Here is a 26754-nt window from a genome sequence, read left to right as displayed (position 1 = left end):
TTCCTTTACCTCTTTGAGTCTCACCTGTTCTTTTCAGCCCGTGTTTTACTGTTGTCTACTTAGTCTTTAAAAAGTGTGTGTGCGGGGTATTAACGTGTCATGAACAGGATCTTTGGTATTAATTCAGTGTGTCCCGTAAGATACAGGTGTTGGCCTGTCTGTTGTCAGTGTACATCAGGAACACTGATTTTAGGATTCTGTAACTTCTAATTAAAACAAAAATAGTCCCATTCCTAGTTTTAGGCAGTTCAATATTAGTACAGCTCTTGATAGGCTTAGTAGGACTAGGAAAACTAATAATTTTTATTCACTAAATAACTATTCTTAATGTTAATAAAGAATTATTATTTATAATCAATAATTCATAGTTAAATAGCCAATAATTTATACAAACAGATCATCAGTGTTCTTCTTCTATGTTTTTTTTTTATCAGTCGCCAGAAAGATGGAATGACTTTTTTTCCTTTGGTCCCCTGTTAATGATTCTATATTTCTTATATAATGGCATTATTATTGCTGTTAAATGTTTTCCGAAGAAAACTACTATTTGAAAAATATTACTGGTTTTGATGAAATATCCTTTGCCTTCAAAGGCAAACACATGGTATTGTTGTATTTTTTTTGTTTTACAGTCTTTCAGCAAGGTAAGGCTTCATTATGATATGTACATAAAAAGGCATATTTATCTTAAGCTGGACATAGTTTTTATATTGCCATTTATTCATATTCCCTTGTTATATTATCTTCTAACCAAAGAGGCAGATACTGCTGTCCTATGAATTGTCAGTGGACTCTATAAATGATCCTTTTCGAAGACAGAGGTTAATGAGTGCAGCCACTGTTATTACAGATAATTTGCGTAAGTCATTCTTTAATGTTTTTCTGATGGTGATTGTGTAACTTTACCTAAGAGATCAAAATGTCACAAAGAGTCAGCATTATTTTAAAAGTCACTAGGGGAAACTATGCTGCAATCAAATGTAAATTTCAGTAAAACAAATATTCTCGTATCTCACGTAACTGCAACTGTAACTTGCAGTTACCAAGGGTGAATCTTGCCTGATCTGTACCATAAAATGACTGGGTTTGTGGATGGTTTTTACCTTGACTTTAGCAAGGCTTTCAACACTGTCTTCCACAGCGTTTTTTCACCCAAGTGTTAGGGTCTGCACAAGTGGACAACCAGCTGGACAAAAAAATGATTGGATATTTGGTCTTAAAGTATCTGGTGAACAGGTTGTATTCTACCTGGAGGCAGGTAACCAGTCGAGTACCACAGGGTGTACCTTAGGACATGTTTTGTCCTAAGTGGCCTGGAGGAGGCAACAGAGGTCTTGCTCTTAAATTTTGCAGATGACACCAAACTGGGGGGAGGGGAAACCACTGGATACATTCAAGACAAGGGCTGCCATCTAGAGGGACTTAGACAGGCTGGAGGAATGGGCCAGCAGGAACCTTATGAAAATTCAACCAGAACAAATGTAAAATTCTGCAGATCTGTGAGAACCTCTTGCAACAATACAGGCTGAGAGTTGGCTGGCTGGGAAGCAGCTCTGCAGGAAAGGTCCTGTGGGTCCTTGTGGGCAGTGAGCTGAGCATGAGCCAGTAACGCACACTTGCAGCAGCCAATGGCTAACAGTATCCTGGACTATATTAAAAGGAGCATATCCAGGAGAAAAGTGATTATCGCACTCTATTAAGCACTTCCTAGATCACATACTATGCCCAGTTCCCCCTCCCCTCCCGCCCCCCCAACTCCTACAGTACAAGAAATAGATTTGAGTTCAGCAGAGGGCCACCATACGTTCATAATAAATGCATGAAGAGGTGGGTAATATCACCTGTTTCTGTAATTATGAGATTTGTTGATGGTGACCTTTAAATAGCCTGTGATTAGGTTGTGTCGAATGAGTGAAAAACTTTTTTTCAATTATGGCATTCTGCTCACGAGATGATTGATTTTTCTTTTCAATCTTTTCCATGTCTGACTGTGTTTTTCTTCATACTGTGACATTTCACATGAGTATTCATATGTCATTTTCCTTCTTTGTCATTTAGAACTGCAAGAGTCAAAACTGAAATTCCCTTTATTGTGGAAACGTTTTGCTCAAAAGTATCTAATTTGGAATTGTTGTCCATTCTGGAGAGCAGTCAAAGAGAAAGTGAAATCAGTAATTTTGGATCCATTTGTTGATCTCTTAATCATGGTTTGCATTATCGTGAATACCTTATTCATGGCTCTGGAGTACCCGCAAATGCCAGAAAATTACTGGAAAATGATTTTTATAAGTGACAAGGTAAGTTAGGTCTATGTTAGAGTGAATATGGAGTTATAAACCCATATTTACACTGGGTCAGTCCCTTAAGGAGACATACTTTTTCAGTGACTTTTTGCTGCATTTCTTTTTCCTCTTTCCAGGTCTTCACCCTGATTTTTACAGCAGAAATGATCTTGAAAATCATCGCTCTAGATCCTTACAACTATTTTCAACAAAAATGGAATATTTTTGATAGCATAGTTGTTATGATTGGCCTAATAAGCTTTGAAGAAAATCTGTCATCTCTCAGGCTGGTAATTATTCCTTTTTTAAAAGTACATGTGTTGTATAGGTTTGTAAAAGATTACAGTGAAATACCCTGAAATTCTTTTACTGATGAATCTGTTGAATCAGTTCTCTTTGTTAGTAAATAGTAAGCCAATATGAATGTTTAATTAGAGTGAATATTAAGTGAATATTAAAGTACCTATAAGCCACTTGATTTTTATTACTATTATTGATATTGCTATTAATACTAATAGAGTTACACATGCTTGTATCTAACTTAGCATGAACAATTGGAAAGCTTCCTTTGGCAGTTCTCTGGTCTCAGTAATATTACCCATCTGAACTTAAGCACAGTGCTTTTGGATCGGAACAATTAGAAACCTGTCTTTGGGCGGAAAAATTTGATGGTGTTACTGAAGTAAAGACAGCATGATAAATGCAGGGTCTGGTTTTTATGTGTGCTGTGCTATCTATGCACTGTTCTCCACTCACATTGTTCTCTTATGTTTTACTTACAGCTCAGGATCTTCAAATTGGCAAAGTCCTGGCCAGCTTTAAATACTCTTATGAAAATAATTCTGAACTCAGTTGGTGCTCTGGGTAACCTCACTCTGGTTTTGATTATCACTGTATTTATTTTTGCTGTAGTAGGAAAGCAGGTCTTGGGCAAATATTATGAGACTTATTTCTATAAAATAAACACCGATGAGTATTTACGCTGGCATATGAAGGATTTTTGTCATTCATTCCTGATTATATTTCGAATATTATGTGGAGAATGGATTGAAACCATGTGGGAATGTATGGAAGTGGCTGGAAAAGGGCTATGTCTTCCCATTTTCTTGCTAGTCCTGGTCATAGGAAACCTGGTGGTGAGTTTCAAAATATTTTTCAGTCCCTACTGAATGCATCCAGTTACACTGGCATCTTTTTTTCCAAAGCAAACTTTATCATTTGAAGAGTATTCACACTATTCTCTTTTCTGGATGTTACTTAATATATATTTTTCTTCTGTCTTTTTTCCTTTTCCTCATCTTCCTCTTTCTCACACAAGAGGTAGCTGCTAAGCAAAATACGCAAAATTATTCCTTCTACCCAGAGTACAGAAATGCAGTGCTTTTGATTTTGTCTAATTTCTTCTTCTTTTCTGTTGCTTGGATCAAATAACCAGACTGTTCAGTGCTTTTAATCCTTACCAACTTATCCATATATTATCCAAAGTTTACAGTACCCAGATTTTTCTGGTTTGTGTGACATAGACTAAATCTAATGTATATATACTGGAAGATGAAGGTTTTTTGATCTGCTTGTTTTTTTGGTCTATACCGGATCCTTTTTTATGGTGGTGTTATTAAAAGTTATCTTTGCCTGCTGTTTTTCAACATATTTTCAACATGTCCTCATACTTTACTGACATCAGAGCATGTGAAAAAATATTTGATATACCCAAATCCTCACTTCCTTCCTTTTTGCCTTTCCTTCCAGAAGGAGCCATAACATACTATATTAATATTCCAGTAAAATAGTAAATAATTTAATTGCAGTGGTTGATGAAAGTGAGGTTTTTTTTATCTAAGGAGGGTATTTTCTGTTAATAGTAGTGTCTCCAACTTACTTTAACTATTTTAAGGTGCTCAACCTATTCATTGCCTTGCTGCTGAGTTCGTTCAGTACTGACTCTTCAATGGGACAAGAGGACACTGGACAAATGACTAAATGTCAAATTGCCATTGCACGGATTCACAAGGGCCTGCAGTCTGTGAAAGGCAGAGTTTGGGATCGTTGTGGCAAAATAATGAAACGAAACCTCAAAACATCAGCCAAAAGGAAGACTTTGGTGAAAATTTCTACCAAGGACATAGAGGAAAATAACTATGCCATGACAGATGTCAGAAAAGATATAGACAATGATTGCTTTGACATTGGGTATCACAATACTGAAGAGAGTTCCTCAATAACAAGGAAATATGAAGAATTTTTAACCAGTCGTAGTACCTGTGTTCCCATTGCAGAAGCTGAGACTTCCACCAATGAAGGTGACGATGAGGACAGTGTATGCACAGAAATAGAATACAGAAAACAGGTAAGGAGGATAATTGTTTGAGAAATTATTGTAACTTGCATCTGTAAATATAATCTCAAAGACTCAACAGTACATGTTATCCCTTCTGTCATTTCTGCATTTTACTTTTGTTGTTCTCCTAGTACCTTCAAAATGCAAGAGCTACCAAACAGTCTTAGTCATTCAGTAAGGGAGGTTGAGTATCCACTTTTTCATCATACTCCTCATTGATAGCTATAATTCTGCTTCTGTCTATTTTGTTTCCATTTATTGCTGTCAATTATTAAATGAAGTTTGATCAAGAGAGACGTTCTTTCTTTTTGTCTCCTTTGCCTTACAGATAGCACCTGGAATTTTTTGGAAGGAAGGCCTCTTGTGTTGCTTATATATTGCTTCTCAATTGCATGGAATCCAAAGGGGATGCAAATAAAAGCTTCACTTTAAAAAAAAAAATTCTTAATGTTTCTTTAATTCTCTATTCATGTCTTGGATACTTTGGATTCCCCTTTATATCTGTCTGTTTTGTGGGCAGGATTAAGCTCAAGTCTTAGGCACCTCAGTACAGATACCTAAATACAGATTTCTGCATGTGAGTGAAGCATTTATACTGCCGTGATAGTCAATAACAGTGCAATTCAATTGCTTATATATAGGCATTTAGGGATATCTGAGATATGTCAGGTGTCTGTCACATCCACGTGGAACTAACCAATAAAACACAGGAGCTATAGGAACTCTTTTTGGCATCTAGAGGATAGGAGTATGTAGAAACACCTCAGGCGATGCTAGGTATCAGCCACAATTAGATTACTCCATTTAGATACCTGGATCTCAAGATTCCACATATGTTATGCCACAACAGAAATATCAAAAGTGGGTGCTATTTTTGGATAGATACTAGGTGTCTAGGTGGACTGGTAGGATCCATTTTCTGGTTTAGGTCTCAAGAGGAGGCATCGTCAGTGGAATATCTTTGGACAAGTTCTCAAAGAAACAGAAATTGCTGATTACCTTAGAATCATCTGCCGCTATTTGAAATACGTTGTCCATAAGCATTTGGTGCCAGAAATTCTTTCCCTGCTGCAGTGGAATCTGGTATTGCTTTGAACTTGTAGTTGCAAAAGGACGAAAAGTTGATTGGGATCACTGAGCTCTTCTGTCGGCAACTGTAAGCATGAGTTGAGCTAAATGTAGATCTTGAGGAATGGTACGTTTCCACAGTATAACCACAAGACCACAGTATTTGAAATTGAGGAAGAAACCATTTACATGCCTTTTTGGGATATAATATAATTACCTGTAAAAAGGCAAACATGCTGAATTTTGTGGATGCTTTAGATTCTGTTAAAGAATTTTGACTTTTAGGAATGACTGTCAGGAAGAAAAATGTGGAAAATCAACTGTTTTGCATTATTTCATGCAGGGAAGCAGATTAAGACATAGAGAGCAGTGCCGGAGTTCAAGCAGCTTCAGTCAGATTTCTGGGACTTCAGAAACTATAAGTGGTTTTTCAGAAACACAGCAAAAGAAAGAGCAAAAAGAGGTAATTATAAGTTTTATCATCTTGTGGAATATGTTAGAGGTGATAATTGTCACATTCATAAATGACAGGACAAGAAAGTATAATCCCAGTGAAGATGATACATCTTTCTAGAGGTGATAATAGTTTAAAGCTTGGAAGTTTCATACAATAGAATCATAGAATAGTTTGGGTTGGAAGGGACCTTTAAGTCCAAACCCCCCTGCCATAAGCAGCGACATCTTCAGCTAGATCAGGTTGCTCAGAGCCTGGTCCGATCTGACCTTGAATGATTCCTTTGAGATATTTCACTGGTGTTTCCCTGTTGGCTCCCATTACCTCAAGGAGCTCCTGGCTTATCTCTGTAAGACTTCAAGTGTGTTGCAGTGTAGCCAGCACATCTCAGGGTAACAGGCAGCAGGCCCTTGCTAGCACCCCATCCCTCTAACTTTGGCGTGTCATCCCACAGCTTGTAATGGGCAAGCCTGATATTGCCCCCTCAAGCCTAGTTTAAAGCTCTGTCAATGGGTCCTGCTAGCTTGTGAGCGAAGATCCTCTTCCCCGTTTCAGAAAGGTGAATCCCACATGATGCCAGCAAGCCTGGTGCCATGTAGGCCACCCCATTATCGAAAAACCCAAAATTGTGTTGGTGTTGCCAGCCACAGAGCCACGTATTAATAGTGGGCTCATCTAGTTTTTCCAATGTCCCTTCCACAACTGGAAGGAGAGTGGAAAAAATAACCTGCGCTCCAGATTCCCTTACTGACCGTCCCAAGGCCCTGAAGTCTCTTTTGATCCCCTTTGGGCTACACGTTGAGGCTTCATCGCTATTCACGTGGAAGAACAGCAATGGGTAATAGTCTGAGGGCTGTACCAGGACGGGAAGTTTCCTAGTGCTGTCCTTACCCTGGGCCCCAGGGAGGCAGCAGACTTCCCTAAAAGGAGAGTCTGGCTGGCATACTGGACCTCTGTTCCCCTCAGAAGGGAGTCGCCTACAACTATAACCCACCTTTTCTTCCTCGTGGAGGTGGTCATGATACAGGGGGTGGGCCTTTCTGACCTTGGCAGCACCTCTGGTGAAGATGGACCGTCCTCCACATCATCATCCATTGACTGACCTTCCACATCCAGAGCTTTGTACCTGTTGTACAGAGGCACCTGGGAAGGCAGAGTGGGCAAGGAAGGGGTTCACCTGCTGCCCCGAGCGTGGACTTGTGTCCATCCACTCCTCTCCTTTAAGCTACTGCCTTCAGTTTGTCTCTCATAAACAGCCATGGCTAACAGTGTAACCGAATATATTATTTTGTACAAAATAAGTAAACAGAAATTCATCAAGATACTTCAAACACATCTGATACATACTATTCATTTTTATAGATAATTGTTTGCTGTCATCCTTGGATGCAAAAATTTGTTGCCTAGAAATGGTTCCCAAAACAACTATACTTTTTCTTGTCTAGAGACAGCTTATTCTAATACAGTACAGTTCCATATCAAAAAATGGTGAAGAATCATGTCTTGCCTCCAGTCACCCAGAAAATTAAAGGGAACTTCAGCAGCTTTCTGGATTACAAGCTCCAAAAGTCAAACCACTTCAGCATTTTCTGGTTTTAGATAAAGTTGCCAGAAGTTTTGTTTGTTATACACTATTTAATTATATTCATATAAAAAAAAGTATTAAAAATATTAAAATGCCCATGAACTTAAATAATTGCATTTTTGTCTGTGTTGAAGATTCCCTGGGGCCTTAAATTAGTGTAGAGCAGCATGGCTGTCAACAAAGGCAGTTGTCCCTTCTTCTGGTTTCTCATTCTTATCCCTATCCTCATGCATTCTCTTTCCATGTCATACAGGGCACTGACACTTTATGGCTGAGAGATTGCTTGATTAGTTTTTGTTTATGCTTGTTTTCCTTATTGTCTTTAGTTTTAAGGGTGTGTAGGTTACCTACCAATAACTACATACGTACATTTCTTTCCTGCTAGGCCTTCCCATCTTCAAGCCTTTTGAGATGGGATTTGTATCTCTGAAAATGAAAAGAGAATTGGGTTGGCATGAAGAAATCAGAGTTTTCTCTAAAGTAAAGTTCTAGCATAATGTAATCTCTTCTAAACATTTTCCTTCCTGCAAGTCCAATGCAGACGACTAGAATAAACCAAGAAACATTAAATTAAAGCTGTGGCAACAAAGAATAGGGATTAGCCTTTCCTTTCCTATTATTTGTGTTTGTTTTTTTTTTTTTTGGGAGTTCCGCAACATTAAGATAATTTATACCGTGCCGTTTTATTTTTTTTTTTGGGGGGGGGGGCAGGGGGGGGGGGATGATAAGTTTCATTTATTTTAAATCTGGTAACCTTATTAATGAAAAGCAAATAAATTCTTTTCTTTCCCCTTCTCCTGTGCAGAAATGTGATCTTAGTAGCTATTCCGAAGCCAGCACTGTGGATCCAGTTATTCTTCTGGAGACGTTTTCCCAGGCTGAAAAGTCACACCTACCTAAGGACTGTTTTGCAGAAAGTAAGAATCTTTTCTGTATTGCAGTGACATCAAACGAACCAGTACTCAAAGATACCTGGGTGGAAAGTTTCCAAATTGGCAGAAACTGTTCACCTGAAACACTCATTTATAAATGTAAAAAGTCAAATAAATATACCTGAAGCCAGCACAGAACTGGAGCAGGGTTGGGATGCCTGAACACAGGCACTTAGTACCATATGAGATGCCTGAGAGTACGCAAGACAGCTGCATGAAGCTGGCAGAACTGTCACAGAAACTGTAGGATATCCGAAGAGGCTGAAAATGGTTCTAAACCCCTGTGTTTAGGTAGGAAAATGCCATCTTTGGAGTGTGATTTAGTCTTATATTGAGGCATCTGACTGTAGGGCACATCAGACTTGCGGACACAAAAGCTTCTCTGCTTTTCCCATGTATGAGTTACTCTATTAAAAGAGATTTTGGCCTACGAATTTTGTCTTTTCTTTAGCTTTATAGCATTTCAGCCGTAGCATCACCGCATATGTAAAACTGCACATTGTTTTATAGTCTGTAGAAGCTCATTTTAAGATGTCTTACACTTTTTAGATTCCACATCTCCATGGAGCTAATATGCTGTTCTTTCTCTTTTCAGGTTGTATTGAATGTTTCCCGTGTTGCACACGGGATGTCACTAAGTTTCCAGGCAGTACTTGGTGGAAATTTAGAAAAACCTGCTACAAAATTGTTAAACATAGCTGGTTTGAAAATTTTATAATTTTTATGATAATATTGAGCAGCGCAGCACTGGTAAATTTAATTTATTTTCTCAAATTTTGAATTGATGGTTGTCAGTAAAGGAAACGAATCATATTATTATATTGAATTTAATTCTTCTACTCTCACATTACTCTCCCCAGGGAGAGACAAGAATATAAGAAACATATCCCTTGAAAGCTACAAGGCTCTTCCCCACTTGGATAAGATATTTAAATATATGGAATCATAGTCTTCTTCATAGTTCTTCATGAAGTTATTCACACACTTTTGTGCTTAATTAGAGGGCTAAATGAGAGTCTAAAATTACTTAGGAAAGCTTAAAAAAATAAAAGTACTTCTAAATTTATAAAGCAGACTAACTGCTCAGTAAAAATTTAGATTTAAAACCATCCAAACATTAAGATGATCAGAATCTAAAAATGAAGATGATTGTAAACTGGTAGGTGACTTCATGTTTCATTGCTGCTCTGTTTATATCCATTTCTACATACTCACTAAGTCTCCTGAAGGTAATTTGTTAAATAAAACATTATATAATGCAGAAGGAACATAACCAACTAGTGTGAAAGTGATCTACAAACCATTCTATGATATGGTGTATGGTAGATGTCAGAGTTTTCCAGATGAAATCTGTTCTGTGTGCATTAAGTTTAGGTTTTACACTGAACCATAGATGTGAACTGTCTGCTTTAAAATTTCCATGGCAAAATCTCCATGGGAACTCCCTGGGATTCCCATGAGGGCTCCTCTGTACTCACATGGAACCAAACTGAAGTAATGAAAGAAACTGAGTTATTATTTAATGCACTGTAAGATCTGGCTAAGTTGAACACAAAACTAGTTACTATTCAGATGCAAAATAACAAAACAATAATGATTTCTTTTTTTAGAGTTGTATTGTGGTGTTAAGGACTTTCACATTTCCAAGATACTGTTGTTCTCTGGCAAAAAGGGACTTGTCCATTTTCTGTGTGTTTATAAAGTTGGTTGCTGATATAGAAGTTCCTGAACCAGCTAGAATGAAGAGATACCATACCATCAGGCATGTCCATGGCTTGAAAGTAAACTAAGTGAGATGGTGAGCATAGAAAGAATGCATAGAAAACTACGTGGTGAGTGCACAGTGCTCAGAGCAAAGCAAGAGTTAGTAATTAGAAGTTTGGAAGAGGATTGATGATAAGGAATGGGTGATTTGACTAGTGGACGCAAATCAAGGTAGCCAAGGTTAAACAGTGAAAAAGACCGCTAATCATTGAACTTGCTCAGAAAAAAAGGTAGGAAATGGTAAATAGATCTATGTACATGAATGGCAGGAGTTCTGAATTACCCACACCAGATTACTAGTCCTGTGGACGCAGTGACAGGTCCGGTCTGTAGACATTTCTCCTAATTGTAGCACAGCTGAATGGCCACTGCTTCAAAGACTGTTTAGCTCCAGAAGCAGTGTTGCTGTTTTCTTACACTGCACAGGAGTGCATAAATTTTACCGGATTGTTGATAACTACACATAGAAGCATCTCTGCCCTGTGTTTTTTCAGTGGGAATATAAAACAGAAACACAGGAATGATTTTACATGAGTTTATTGTTTCAGGTCTCACTTGATCTAAACACCTGGTTATGCTCCTGCTCCCCCTTTTAGATTGGATTTAGCGTGTCGTAAATACAGGGGAGCAAATCAGGTCTGCTATAATACCTAAACAATTATCTTCTTCCAGAGCACTGGAGACACATAGCAGAGGCACTCAGGTGTTTCTGCAAGAAACATTTAATGCTGTAATGTGACTGGTGATAACCTGCAACTGTTAATTCCCGCTGTAGCTGAGCTAACCCTTGCAAAACCATTGAGGTGTCTTTGCTACCCCTGAACCAAAGGTGTGTGGACCATCTGGGTCAGTCTCTCGTATAACAGAGCCTGGTATTTCCTTAGAGGGTGTTGGCTGTTAATGAACTTATTGAAAAATAATAGCAGAATAAGAGATTTAACAGTCAGGTAAGGAGCTGTTAAGTGAAGAGGTTGAAACTGGATATGGGTTAAAACTTTGACATCTTCTGTTTGGTTCCTGATCTTTGTCACAGACTACAGCCGTGTGACTTTGGGGAAATGAACTGATCTCTCTACACTTCATTTGCTCTTCTATAAAATAAAGATGTTGTGTTATGATGTTCCCAGGGTGTGAGATGGTGTATTCCTCTTGAGACGACAGTCTCTTAAACTTCACATTTCAACTTCTCATGGCAAGAAATAAGCAGAAAGTTAGCAGCTGCAGAGGCAATGTCAGAGAAGGAAACACAGATTTGAATGAGGAGAAGAGAAGGGGAAATTGTTAAATGCTCTGATGTGCTCTAGAGACACACTGAGCTCTTGAGACAGAGTTAAAGACAAGGAGACAAGAGGAGATTGAGTAATTTATATCTAGGAATATAGGGTGTGGGAAAGGGTGTGGTACAGGGTGGTTTCTGATATATCTACATAAGTAAGAAAAAATTTAAGTAAAAGTAATGACAGACATGGATTTCTAAGGGGAAAATAGTGGTGGCAAAAGTGGATGGATAGATCATCAGAAATGTCAGCAAAAGAGAGATGAAGTGGAGATGGAGCTCTAAGGTAGGGGAGAAATGAATGAAAGGAAGAATAGAGATTGCCAGAGGGTTGGTGAGGAAATAATACAGATGTTGAAAGGAATTGGGAGTAGATTTATCAAAACCTGACAATAAATTAGCAAGGCGGCAAATATATTGAACGCAAGTGAACAATGACGTAAACTACAGCAATCATACAAGATTGTCCTAAAACTTTACTGACATTAAAGTAATGTCAGGGTTTAGGCAAAAAAATGTGAAACTCCAGGAATGAACAGTTCCAGATAAGGCATTTGTCATGTTTTTTTCATATCTATATTCCAATTCTGCAGGCTGACTAAAGATGACTCCTTTGGAAGGTCTAGGCCTGAATGATAGTGATTAATGTGTTTAATTCGAGCTTTATTATGAAGAATTTTAGACCAACACCTCCAAAATTATCCATTAACTTGGATAGCCAAGGTTTTTGCTAACCATAATTGATCCTCATCAGATATTTTTTGAAGAAGTGTTGAGTGTAAACAACTGAAAGTATGGGATTTTTCAACCAACCTGAAAATAAGACTGTACTTATATTACAATTTAGTTTTTTACTTTTAGGTATGAAACTAAGTGGTGGTTGCTCATAATGTAATATGAAATATAATACGCAAAACTGTGTATCTTGTGCAATTTTAAAATAATTTTCCGTAAAACTACTGAACTGTTTTAAAACTGAATTCTGAAATTCCAGGCATTTGAAGATATTCACCTGAATGAGAGAAAAAATGTGAAAATGCTCCTAGAGTATGCTGATAAAATATTTACCTACGTCTTTTTTATGGAGATGATTCTGAAATGGGTAGCTTATGGTTTGCACAGTTATTTCACAAATGCCTGGTGTTGGCTTGACTTCATCATTGTATGTGTAAGTATTACATTCAGCTTGTCTTACATACTGAATTTTGGTATTTTCAATGTAGAGAATTACATGTAAAATCTGATAATGATTAAACACAAGTGTATAAGACAGTTTCCAAAAGCAGAAAAGAATTGCAATGAAAAGGGACAATTTTAAATGGAAATTGTAGGTAGAAATCAGAAGTTGCTTAAGAAAATGTGACTAAGTGTCATTGTCATTGAGGACCATGTTGGTTATAAAAAACTTTTTAAGTGTAGAGAGTGAGTGTAATTAGCAATCAGAAATAAAACTAAAATAAGTTAATGAAGATGATAGAAAAATGTGAAGCTGCTGGCCGCTCCAGCATTTAGAAACAGAAAAAAAAGTGGAGTTGCTTCCTTAAAGGAGAAGAAATTTAGTTGGTAAAGGGAGTTGAAAAGCATTGTTGGAAAAAATCATTTACCAGAGTTAAAGACATAGGAAAATGTGTTTTGCATTGCAACCAAAGAAATCGTATCAGTCCTTTATATAGCTATAAAGAGAAATGCTGAAATCATAGAATCATAGAATGGTTTGGGTTGGAAGTGACCTTTAAAGATCACCTTGTCCAACCCTCCTGCAATGAGCAGGGACATCTTCAACTAGACCAGGTTGCTCAGAGCCCCGTCCAAATCATCAATAGTGAGATGGAGGAGGTGCAGTGTTCAATATATACGTGTTTATTCTGCATTCAGACAAAATTAAATAATATAATCTTGCCATAGAAGAATGAAATATTTTTGATTGTCAACAATACGCCGGGAAGATGCTGAAGTGAAATATTTTAAAATAAGGACATCTAAACATTTGGCTTCCAGTAACATCAAAGTAGCTGTTTGGGAGCCTCTGAACTGTTAGCACTGAAAATTGTGAAGTATTAGGAAATTTCAACAGAAAAATCTAATATTATGACTATTTACAAAGAATGTATAGCATAACTTTAGCAATTACAGTTCTGTAATACTAATAGCACTGCTGTCCAAAACAGAGGAAAAACATGAAAATATCCAATGGTTAGACAGTAAGACAACAAATTCAAATGACAAGGAAGAAGCACATCATGAACAGTGGAAAAAACCACAGTTATTGAAATAATTTTCTGATGTTTTCAGTTCATTTTCTCTCTTACAAAAATTTAAAATGAAAATTGGATATATTTTTTAAAATAATTTTTGTTTCCACATCACTGTCTTAAGTTATGATAAGAAATTACTGTAGACACTTCTGAGAATAACTGTGCAGAAAATGGGGATAATTTATTTGAATAATTCTTTCTGGTCTTGTAGTGTATGAAATTGCCATAGTTATGAATTTAGTTGTTATACAACCATTATAAAATATTATGTGAACTTTTGGGGGCAGAAAAAAAGCAAAAAAGCGTTTCAAATTAGAAGGAAAGAATTCCATTATTTGAAAAATATTAGGGAAAGAGTGAAGTAAAATTATATTACGATAAATTTGAATATGTATTTTCTGCATTTTACTTACTGTAACATTCAGTCTATGATTGTCTAGTGACACAAATAAAATACATTTTTGTATACCATTTAGTAATCTCAGTTTCAATTAATGAACACAGCTGTCATTTGTTTCCTGGGGACTAAATCCTGTTTCTGAAGCCACATCATCACTTTGTTCCTCTGGGAGTGCCCTAAAATCTCTCAGGACTCTTAGAGCACTGAGGCCTCTGCGTGCTTTGTCAAGATTTGAAGGGATAAAGGTAAGGGTGTTGGGGGTGCGTGAGCATATTTTGTAATAGCTGCATTTGAATTTTTTTCTGAAAATTACAACTCGAATCTCTGTTTTGGTACTAGATGGCATGAAAATGGTTCAGATTGCCTGCTTACATCTTATGGTTGTTGTTTGGAAATCGTACCTAACATTTTCACAGAAATTTATAAGTACGAATGAAATAAGGAAATTAAATTATAATGTGCTGCCACAAGGAATTATTACATATGGTAATGTGAACACTGGAACATGTTTCCATGTTCAGTGCAATTTGCAGAACAAACTAAACAAGAATTTTTTTTGACTTGTACTTTTCTGAAACACATCCTTTGGTCTTAGACATGGAAAAATTTCATCTCATGTATTTGGCAAATTCTTCTGAAAAAGAATGAATATGCTTGAAAAAAATAGGAACCATTTGTAATTACTTGTCAATAGAAAAGAAGCTATATATATAGTTATTACAGAAAACAAACAGTTGAGTGAGGAAGAAATCTGTACTGTGGAAGTTGTAGTTTATCATTTTCCATGGTGTAACAAGTGTAGTGACCACAGTTCCTTTCTTAATTTTTTCTTATTGCCTGAGACAAGAAATTGGGACCTGAAAAACGGATTCATTAATTCATTGCTTCAGTGGAAGCTATTCACTTTTTGTAACTCCTTTTCGTAATTCCCGTCCTTTAGGCTGCTGTGCTTATATCAGCTCATCTTGGCAGTTATCTAGACAGGCTCATGTGCCACATTTCAGGTTCTCCAGCGTGAATCTGAAAGATAACAATCCTTTCAAACTTAAACAGGGTTGGATTTTCTTAATAGGAGAGGAGTTTCTTCTAACTCAATTTCAAAAGCTGCACTGAGTGAACTACCTGTAATCTTTAAAGGGGGGAAACAAAAAGTTGTATCATGCACATCATCTGACCTGTGTTAGATCACAGAATGTGACGAGACACTAACTTCAGACCCAGGATGGGTATGGACTAAATCCTCCTGGAAGCCGTGAAGGACAAGAAGGAATCAGTTAGAAACAGCCAGCGTGAATTTAGGAAGGGCAATTCTTGCCTGTCAAACCTGATTGTCTTCTATGATGAGATGGCTGACGGAGGGATGAGCCATACCGTGGTCTGGTTAGGTGAGCTATAAGCTAGGCAGAAAATTGGTTAAACTGCCAGGTTCAACGTGCAGAGATCATCAGGATGAAGTTCAACTGGCAACTGGTTACTAGTGGCTCAGAGGTCAGTCCTGGGACCTATACTGCTTAATGACTTAATTAACAACCTGGATGGTAGAAATTGTCCTCAGCAAGTTCACAGATGATACAAAACTGGGGAATAACAGTTAATACACTGGTGGCAAAGCTGCTCTGCAATGAGAGCTTGACAGACTGGAGGTATGGACTGCAGAAGCCTCAGGAGGCTCAGCAAAAGCAAATACAAACTCTTGCACCTGAGCCAAAATAACCACATGTTAACTGTGGCACACCGAGAAATGAGCAGCTTTGCAGAAAAGGACATGGAGTGGACAGCATGTTAAACACAAGTCAGCAGAGCAACAAAGAAGATCTACCACATATTGGGCCATATTAGCATGAGTCTGGTCAGCACATTGAGGCAATTCACTCTTCTGATTTTGGTACCTTTGAGACTGAATCTGGAGTGTTGTGTCCAGTTTGGGGATCCCCAATGTAAGAAAGATATTAACATACTGGAGAGCGTCTGGCAAAGTGCCAACAAGATGGTCAGGAGACTGGAGTGGAGAAACTGAGAGAACAGAACTTGTTCTGTCTGGAGAAGAGAAGGTTAAAGGGAGAATCTGACGAATCTAATTAGATAAGGCATCCAATTGTATTTATCTACTCAGTGGGAGGTTATGCAAGAAATGGAACTACTGTTTTCTGGTAGGCCCACAGTGAGAAAATGAGAGAGAATGAGTTGGCGGTGAGGGATATTCCAGTTAGCTACCTGGGAAAAAAGATGACAGGGTGGGTATATAGCATTGCAATAGGTTGTCCAGAGAGGTTGTTGAATCTCCACCTTTGGAAAAATTCAGAACTTGACTGCACAAGATACCAACCAACTTGGTCTATGTTGGAACAGCTGGTCCCTTCCAACATGCTTTATTCTGTGTGTTTCCAGTACACGGATGTTATCCAAGGCCAGGATAAAAGGTGCAGAATTTTCTAATAATGATAGCAATGAAACATTTCCAGAGAGATTTTACTATGCCCTACCAGAGAATGGCAAAAAATGGTGAAAAGAAATAGATAATAGTCCTCAAATTCCCACTGGTGAGAAGCATGGTCCTGCCTGTCAGCATCAATGTGCTGGATTTGTGAATCCAGTTCTCATCACTGGTTGCGTCAGGTCCCCTGACGTCACCAGCACAGACACCAAAAGCTGGAATCCTATTTTCACTGGTACCATTTCTGGAAGAGGCTTACTGCTCATCAAGGATTTACATTCACCTTGTCCTCAAGCATGCCTAAATGAAGGGAGATTGCTGACCACAACAAGTCAGTCTTCTGGAAGCCAAACTTCTCTACTTTACATACTGTGTGCAGTCAGTTGCCAGTGGTTATTGGGTGAGGTTCATTTTGTTATGGAGACCATTTTGTTATGGAGACCACTCTTACAAACCCCCTCCAAGATAAAAGAGAGGGATATTTATGATATTGTAGTAAAGGCAGATCATAAAACCTGTACCCCATACCTAAGTTTTAGATCCCATAGCTACTACAGATTCATAATCTTATTTTACGCATTTCTTTTACCCAAGGATAGTTTTGATTGCCATCTGTTTTACTTCCTTCCTCAAAAAGCCAAGATAGATAACCACAGAATTACGTGTTAACACAAGCTTAAATTGAGCTGAAAGCTGGCTTTAAATTTGTCATCTACTAGTTTTTATCTGGTTGGGAATCTGCAATAGATACAGAAGAAGGAAAAATAAGTGGTTTTCTGGGAAGGTGTTCTATTGAATGTGAATAATTCATTCTTTTCATTAATTTTATTTATTTAAGGTTGTTGTGAATGCACTCTTGGGAGCAATCCCCTCAATCTTGAACGTTTTGCTCGTCTGCATTGTCTTCTGGCTCCTATTTAACATTGTAGGAGTAAAATTACTGGGAAAAAAATTTTGGAAATGCAAACTTGATAAAGGAAATACCAGTCGAATTAATAACATAACTGATTGTGCTGTCCATAATGGAACATGGACAAATAGTGATGTAAACTTTGACAATGTTGGGATGGGATACTTGGCTCTTCTCCAAGTGGTAAGTTCTATGAAAACATGCTCAGTTTTGCTTTCTTTGAGGAAATGTGTTGAGCAGCCCAACCATGGGACACCACTACGCTTCTGTTTATCTCACTGAAATTGGGGATATTTTAGCTTCCATAAATATATTTCTCATCTATAAGCTGTTCAGTTCCTCCTAAAGAACACTTTAGCATATGAAACCTTGTGTTAAAAACAAGCACTGTGTTTCGTGGCTTTTCAATTTTGTGTTGATTTTAACATACTAAGCCTGAAATAGTGTGCATGTTACTGGATTTAAAGTTATTCTCATATTCTTTAATAAGAATTAGTTCAGAATGGATGAGAAAGAAAAAGTGTGATGCAGTTTATTTATATTTCCATGTTTTCTTTTATTGTATAAGCCAGGGAGTATTGGGACACTGATTTATTGACCTCTCTAGTGCCACAGGAAAGGAGAGGAAGGCATTTTTAAATGTGGCTGTTACCCCCGTATCTTTTCTACATGAAGTTCTTTGACCTGTATCCTCCAAAGTGTTCTACGATTCTAAAGAGTTGCTAAAAATTGCAGGAAGGAATCGTCTGCTGCTTTATTAGAATTTGTTTTTATTGTTTTAGAATAAATTTGCTAGTTAAGCTGAAACCTCTCCTGCTTTTTCAAAAAGCAGTGAATTTAATTTACAAAAGTTTCAATTAAATGAGTTAACATTAAAACACATTTCATGGGATTCATGGTAATTTTTTTTTCTTTTCAGGAAATGCTTTTTTTTTTCTGTTTACTAAACTCCAGTGAATCATACTTCCAAGGAGATCTTTGGAAGTGATGCACATTTTTTATAGCGCACTGCTCACTTTTCCACAACTCTTAACACATTTATATTAGTTCTACCTATTTATTTTTTTTTTATAGTGCTAATAACCTTAATAATGCATTTTTTTTCAGGCAACTTTTAAAGGTTGGATGGATATTATGTATGCAGCAGTGGATTCACGTAAGGTATGTCACTAAAATACAATTTTAGTTCTTTTCCCTTCTTTCCTTTTCTATTCATACTATTAACTTTTCAGCATTGTTCGCAATAACAAATCAGAAATACAAGCGGATGAATGCTTCAAACTACGCAGTCAAACAATAATCCTTGGAGTACCAAATATCTGGAACTTAGACAAAAGATAACTGGTCAAAATAGAGTGACACCACACAAAAACTTACTGTACCAAGAACGCAAAGGCAAAATGTTGCAAGTTTTGGACAAGTCTGTTTTGGGAACAGATCTCAGAAGGTCTTGGAGGGACTGTGCCTCTGAAGCAAATCTCTTTTTTTAAATGTGTACAGTAGCATTAAAACAGCGTGTACCTTTAGCAGTTATTTCTGGAGGTTCTCTTCACCATATCTGACGTCCTTACTATTTCTTCCCCATTTCCATATGTTGTTTCTCACTCTCTCACTAGTACTGTCTGTTTCAACTTTTCTATGTTTAATTTAACTTGCATTTTTCTTATTCATTCAGGCACTGTACTCTTGAATGTATTGAAAGAGCTGCTAATTAACTAGATTATTCCTTGTAGGGCTGTTCATGGTGAGCTGGGTTTTTAAAACTGCTTCTTGTCTGGGATAACATTCAAGGGGATGGCTGTTCACCGTGATGTTTAGTCTGAGCTGTTTTTCTAATCTAGGCATTCGCAGTATCACTTCTGATTGGAACTGATTATATATTACTTAAGAACTTGCTAGAGTTGGATTTGCCTATATTTCTTTGTTTGTAATTATCTTTACAAACAGTAACAAGACAAAAACAGTTGTTCTAGTTGTACATCTAAATAGAAGTTTAAATATGTAGAAATAATTTATCCTTCCTGACAATAAAAAGATTTGTTATTATAAATTGGAAATTATGAAGCTGCAATTATGTGGTTTTTACCAATATTGTTTTTCTGTTTTGATTTTTTTTAACAGATAGATGAACAGCCAAAGTTTGAAGCATTCTTAGCCATGTATACGTATTTTGTGATTTTCATTATTTTTGGATCTTTCTTCATGCTGAACCTTTTCATTGGAGTGGTTATCAGCAATTTTAACCAACAAAGAAAAAAGATAAGTACTACATGAGCTAATTCAGGGTCTCTGGTGATCCCAATTTGATTAAGTGAATGCTAGTCTGACAGCTAGATGCCTAACATTTTCAGATAACTATTTGACTGGAGAAATTAAAAATAATATTTAGATACCAAGTTTTGAAAACAGGAGTCCCTTTTTCCTCAAAGCTTTTAGTAATTTACCTGTAAATACTCTTTTCTTGCCAAGTCCTTAATTTGTTCTAAGTAGGAGGACGAGGAGGAAAGCATGGGTAGTTGTCACGGTCCACTCCTCAGTGGATGCATGATAGTTCGGTTCAGCTGCGATCCTGAAGTGCAAAAAGAAACAGCATCAAGCTCAGGGAGTTATGCTTTCAACACACAATTACTTTAATGGTTCTGCCCATGAAGCGGCATGTGATAGAAAGGAAGAATAGGAAAGATGAGGTAAAAAAGGGGGGGAAAGAGGATAATAGCTACCACCACGGGTCCACAGGCATCACTATCGTCCCAAATCCAGAAGGCGTTGCGCTGCTGCGTCTTCGATCGTCGTGTTCTCTTGGTGGGGAAGATCTTCAAAATTCAGTTACTAAGGAACCATCTTTTATGCTAGGTAGCACACCTTGCTCCTCCTTGGACCCACCTCCGCTCCACCTCTGTCTTGTGGAAATGTGCCAATCTCCTCCTCTCTGGAGTAAGGCTTCCACGCATGCCCAGAGAGAGGAGTGTCTGAGGTGTGGTCAGCTTTGGAGGCAGGTACCTTCTTACCAGGAGGAGTGCTTTTATATTAAAATGACATTATAATGAGGAAAGTTCGACTGAGGTTCAAGATTTCCTTGTCGGTGCTCGCACAGCAAGTGTGATCCATCTTCCTTGACAGCAGTTATGCTGTTTTCTTCGCTTTGCTGCTTCACTAAAATAAACTCGTACCAGGTAACGACACTGGTTGTACCTTCATACCATGGTAATGACACTGTTCGTACCTCAGTCCCTTCTCCAAGGTTTCCACATCTGATAACAGCCAGATCAGCGAGCCACGGCAAACTCATGTCAAGATGTTAGTCCAGGTTTTGGGGTCTAGTCACTGATGACAATGTTGAGACAATACTGGTCTTCTGATTGACTCTTAGAGTAGTTTTAGAAAAGAGAGGCCAAAAAAAACTTATATAGACTTTGTTACAGGAGAGCGGAATTCTTTTGTTCTGCTTTGGAGATGTACTTAATCTCCTTTATAAAAGAGCCCCAGTTACAATAATCACAACAAACAGAAACAATGCCAGTTAAGTAGCTCATAAGCCTGAACACTTACTAGAAGTTCATGTGGATGTGACTCTTTTTTCTTTTCTCAGTACCTGCTCTGTGTGCATTTTTTTTTCTTTTTCATTACTTTGCTGCTTCTTGTGGATTTTCATTGAGGTTACATATAGTGAAGTTAAACTGAATTTTCAGAGGTCTTGCAAGAGTGATTCAAAGTGCAGATGCCCTACTGAACATTGTTACATGTTTGTTTTACAAAATGCTAATCATTCAGTGCTTTTATGATGATTGGCTTCTTGTGTATACTCGGTTTGAAGTGATTGCTAAGTAATACAGGTGCTGTAGGTGATACTAAGATGAGTACCAGAAATTCAGTACCAGGAATCTCCCATATAACTTGGTCCCAAAGTGCTTATTCATAATCCTTCATTTACTTGCAATATGCTTCGGTTCAAACCTTTCCCCAAAATATAAATGCAAAGTATATTGCTTGTTGATGAGTCTTATGTCATTTTAAAAATACAAAATAGATTTGTAAAACTTCAGTAAGTCTCTCGCAGTTTAGGAAACTGACTCAGGAACAATGCCTAGGCCAAACTTGCATGATCAAACCCTGATCAGCTTTTTGCATTACATCTCTTCAAAGAACAAGGGGAAAAGGAAAAATGGTGAAGACATATTTTGTCTATGTGCTCTCTTAGATCCTGACTCACGACAGCTATAACTTACTTTTTTTTTTAACAAACTTTCTCATGTTTATTCAGATGACTGCCTAAACTTCAGCTGAACAACAGTATTCTTTCCTTTTACTTAGGTGGAAAAGATCTCTTTTTGACCGAGGAACAGAAAAAGTACTATAATGCCCTAAAAAAACTGGGATCCAAGAAGCCTCAAAAACCCACCCCAAGACCATTGGTGAGACCATCTTAAGCAGAATATGATAGAAGATCATAAAAGATGTAGCCAGGCATCTGGAAATAAACTTTACATTACAGCCCATCATCTTCTTCATTCAATACAGTTTTTCTATTTTGCTCTCTTTTTCTTAATTCTATCTAATGCAGTCTTCTTCATGGGTATTAATTAAGGAAATTTACAGCCTATTATCACCTATTCAAAGGTACAACCTATTTATAAAGGTTCATATTAAGTATTTGCTATTCGTGACATGATCGTGGTTGCTTAAGTTGCATGATATTTCTTCTGCAACTAGATTAGATTATTGCAGGTGAGAATGAATAGTGAGTAGTACATACCCTATGGCTGTTATTTACTCTTAAATAATCTTCTGCTTGATTTCTTATCATTTCTTAAACTGAATTCCAGGTCTGGCTTCACATAGTAACTATTCAGAGTTTTTCTTGCTTATGATATTTTAATTAGAATTGGTTATCCTAAAATGTCTGCTTCAATAAGTATTTCTATTAAAAGAGCAATCAAAATGTACTCTCAATGTTTTCCTGCTGTATAATTTTTTTGCTAAGAAAATGTGGTTGCATGATAACCTGAAAACACATAGCCAAGAACTGAGTGTTTTCTTTGAAGGTCTAAAGAAATCACATAACTATGCTTCTCCTAGCTTTTTGTTAAATTTATATTCTCTTAAATTCTCTTTCTAAGCACAAACTACTAATTAATATTTGAATGTAACCTTGGTCTTAGAAGTAGTATTAAGCAGTTCTTGTTCTCTCCACAGAATATGTTCCAAGGGTTACTGTTTGATATAGTATCGCACAAAGCATTTGACATCACCGTTCTGACTTTCATCTGTCTAAATATGGTCATTATGATGGCAGAAAGTAACCAGGACAACATCAAGGAAGTTCTCAATAAAATCAACTATTTTTTTGTGGCTGTATTTACTGGGGAATGTGTCATAAAAATACTAGCCCTGAGACATTACTTCTTCACCAGTGGCTGGAACATTTTTGATTTAGCTGTTGTGGTCCTTTCACTAGTTAGTAAGTATCACTTATTATTAGATCAGGTAAAGTGTCTTACCAATACTAAGCCAAATTTCAGTATGAAGTAACCACTTACATATATCTCATAAAAAAAAAATAATTCCTGATCCATTGTATTTTTTCAAACTATATGCTGAGTGATCCCTTCTAAAAGGATATATTTTTGTTTTTCCTTATATTTTTGCAGACTACTAAGAGGTAAATTTTAAGGGTTTTTTTTTAAAGTATGAGTTTTATTGAGTAATTAACAATGCAGTAACATCTCTTCTAAGTTATTGTACTTGAACTGTTGTCTTTAATGGTTTTATGGTTTTGACTTACATGTAATCACATTAACTGTTGTTTCACAGTAAAAGTAAATTTAGGTGAAAAATACATTTGTATGAAAACCGAGAAAGATTTATCTTGTTTTCCAGGACTTCCTTTTAAGAAGGTAGATCCTGAGGGCTGATATCGAAAGTTCAGGAAAATTTAATTGCTCAGCACCATTCTAAATCTGGGCCATTATTTGTGACTGTGAAAAGTCTTATTAAAACTGGCTTGGTTTTGTATTGCTTTTCAAATAAGACAAACGCTTTTTGTTTCCTCTCCAAAGGGTCATATATAGCTTTAGTTTATTGTACAATTTATTTGGTCTGTGCTTGCTTGCCACTCAGGCTCAGGTTATGTCATAGAATAAAGGACAGGAAAGAAAAACTGATCTTAGTTCTCTGCTTCATGCCTAAGCACAGTACCCCTTTGCTAACCCGTGCAACCCAGAAAAATGCTGACTTGTTAAGTCTCCTGTTTGTAATCGTTTACATTCCTAACCTATGGCTGAAGGTACTTGTTATGCTGATAACAGGATCATAGAACAAGGTGTGATGAAGGACGAATAACGAAAGATAGTTTTCCTATGTTTTTTTCTTGCTCTTCTCTGATCTCATTCAAGTACCACGCATTAATGAAAGTCTCACGTTTAGCACGTGGCTTAGGCCTGTAGATGAAGCGGGAATCAGACAGCAGCTAGGTGACAAGGCCCATAGCTTCCAGCACAGGAGCTGAACGGATTTAAAAGGATTTTTTAAGTACTGGAGAAATGTGTAATTTCATCCCCTGAATTAGTGAAATCTGAGAGAATGCAGTTTACCACTTATCCATAATCTTGATACCTCTTTAATATTTAAAGGTATTACAATTTCTCTTTCTTTTCTCCAGCTCTTTTGTAAGCAATTGCATAAGTGATGATAATGTTTTTGTTGAAAATGATGTAATGTGATCAATGTTACTTTTAACACCTGAAGCATAGAGTATAACAAAATAGACATAAATAGGGAATTTCACTGATATGGCTTGACAACATTTTGTGCTCTTTTTCATTTCAAAGGTATTGGACTTTCTGAAGGCTTCCGAACTTTTTTGTCTCCTACACTTCTGAGAATTTTTCGGTTGGCACGAATTGGCCGAATCCTGAGGTTAATTCGAAAAGCTAGAGGAATTCGAACTCTTCTTTTTGCATTACTGATGTCTCTTCCTGCACTGTTCAACATTGGTCTTTTGCTTTTTCTGGTCATGTTCATTTATGCCATTGTGGGCATGACAAACTTTGCCTGTCTTGGCTGGGAGGGTGGGATAGATAACCTTTTCAACTTTCAAACTTTTGATAGTAGCATGCTCTGTCTTTTCCAAATTACAACATCAGCTGGCTGGGATGGTCTTTTGGTCCCTCTGTTAAAAACACCTGTTTCATGTGCTCCCAACTTAAATTTAACAAGCGAACAGAAAAAAAATTGCACAAATAAGGAGGTTGGTATTTTATTTTTTGTAAGCTATGTCATTGTATCGTTTCTCATTGTTGTAAATATGTACATAGCTGTCATTTTAGAGAACTTCAGTGTTGCCACTGAAGAAAGCACAGATCCTCTTTGTGAGGATGACTTTGACATGTTTTACGAGACCTGGGGAATATTTGATCCTCAGGCAACACAGTTTATTGAATATTCTGCTCTTTCAGACTTTGCAGATGCTCTGGCAGAACCCTTACGCATTCCAAAGCCTAATAAAATTCAGCTCATATCCATGGACCTCCCTATAGTTAGTGGAGATAAGATCCACTGCTTGGATATCTTGCTTGCTTTCACTAAAAGGGTCTTGGGCAAATATGGAAATTTGGATGGTCTTGAATTACAAATAGAAGAAAAATTTATGGCTGCCAATCCATCTAAAGTTTCTTACAAGCCAATTACTACTACCCTTAAAAGAAAACAAGAGGAGGTATCGGCTCTTGTTATTCAGAGGGCCTTCAGGAGGTATTTGATGCAGCGTTCTTTTAAAAATAAATCTTTCTTGTACCGTCATAAACATTCTAACAGTGCTATCTTTGAGGAAACACATGAGAAGGAAAGTCTTATTGCATCAATGCTTAATGAAAATAATGGTAGGAAGCTAGATAAATCACGGACTACGTCTTCCATATCTCTCCCTTTATTTTATGATGGTATTGCTGAAACAGATAGCGATAATGTGGACACATAAGGTTGCCCCAGGCTGCAGCATTTTTGATTAAACTGCTATCAGTTGTTTCCAGGTGGAGAAAATAGGTTGATTCTGGAGCATAATACTGTAAATTTAGAATAATGATTGAAGTCTTTCAGTATTGTGATAGTTCAGTCTTTTGCAAATGCTCTTTAAACAATTAAGATTTGAACAACTGTGTCATAAATATTAGAGCAAAATCAAACCACAGATTTTTCTTTTTCCTCAGCTTCTGGAGTAGGCGAGTTAATTTTTACAACTGTAATTTTTTGTATTACTTCATATTTCCATGTTTACAGAAGAAATCGGTAAAAGATCAGCTGGAGCTGTAATATGATCTATAAGCACAAAAGTCTGTACAACAATGTAGATCTCTTTAGAGATAAAGCCTGGTTGGAAAAATTGGTTATTGTAGCAAAATTAAAAAATAACTGCATTTTCTGTGAAAGACCTCACTGAAGACACTTTAGTATAATCAGCCACTAATTTCTATGTTGTTTGGATCCACCTTCTTCCTAGTGCCTTTGGATGGATTTGTTTACGTTGAAGAATTTTGAGGTGTGTTTACATGTGCAACTAAATGAATTTCACGTGGCATCTTCAGGTGTCTGTGCTTGAAAGCTATATATAATTTGTTCTTTGTATCCTTCAGTGTATGAAAATTGTGATAATAATGGTTAACAAAATCAAAGGATGTTATGCAAGAGGTATTGTTTGCAGAAAATTTTAAGAATTATCATATATAAAATTTTATCATTGTAATTCATCAAAATGTTATAGAAAGTATTACTTAGTAACCGGAAAACGAGTTTGTGGTATATTGTATGAGACCACATTTATTAAAGTTAGAGGAAGTATTTATTTCATTGGCTCTAAAAAAAAAACCCAACCATGTGTGAACAATGTGTATTAATATTGCTTTTACGGGTTTCTTGCAATTTATGTTGGTCAGGTGAAGTGTCACAGTGGCCTCAGAACTACTAATGAAATAGGGCTATTTTAGATTCTTCAATAAAGAGTTCAGATGCTTAACGCATTTTTGTCTGGTTTTGGGGAGGCATCTTCGGTTTCAGTTTATTAC

General features: G+C 36.9%; 1 protein-coding gene across 1 annotated transcript in view; it reads left to right on the top strand.

The window, feature by feature from the left end:
• LOC104291264 (sodium channel protein type 5 subunit alpha-like) overlaps nucleotides 1-25673 on the top strand; it is a 46428-nt gene extending 20755 nt beyond the window's left edge. Inside the window, exons 9-24 of the mRNA XM_009890474.1 lie at nucleotides 757-859; nucleotides 2059-2297; nucleotides 2420-2572; nucleotides 3065-3418; nucleotides 4177-4629; nucleotides 8533-8644; nucleotides 9255-9409; nucleotides 12694-12907; nucleotides 13249-13258; nucleotides 14527-14599; nucleotides 17627-17881; nucleotides 18806-18859; nucleotides 19820-19961; nucleotides 22010-22110; nucleotides 22892-23156; nucleotides 24526-25673. Coding sequence (XP_009888776.1) covers nucleotides 757-859; nucleotides 2059-2297; nucleotides 2420-2572; nucleotides 3065-3418; nucleotides 4177-4629; nucleotides 8533-8644; nucleotides 9255-9409; nucleotides 12694-12907; nucleotides 13249-13258; nucleotides 14527-14599; nucleotides 17627-17881; nucleotides 18806-18859; nucleotides 19820-19961; nucleotides 22010-22110; nucleotides 22892-23156; nucleotides 24526-25673 — 3831 coding nt within the window. The remainder of the gene's footprint in view (nucleotides 1-756; nucleotides 860-2058; nucleotides 2298-2419; nucleotides 2573-3064; nucleotides 3419-4176; nucleotides 4630-8532; nucleotides 8645-9254; nucleotides 9410-12693; nucleotides 12908-13248; nucleotides 13259-14526; nucleotides 14600-17626; nucleotides 17882-18805; nucleotides 18860-19819; nucleotides 19962-22009; nucleotides 22111-22891; nucleotides 23157-24525) is intronic.
• Nucleotides 25674-26754: the final 1081 nt, after the last annotated feature.

The sequence above is a fragment of the Charadrius vociferus genome, unplaced genomic scaffold (assembly GCF_000708025.1).
Source record: "Charadrius vociferus isolate BGI_N301 unplaced genomic scaffold, ASM70802v2 scaffold608, whole genome shotgun sequence".
NCBI lineage: Eukaryota > Metazoa > Chordata > Aves > Charadriiformes > Charadriidae > Charadrius > Charadrius vociferus.
Note: the sequence above shows the minus strand (reverse complement) of the source record. Positions and strands in the feature narration are given on the sequence as shown.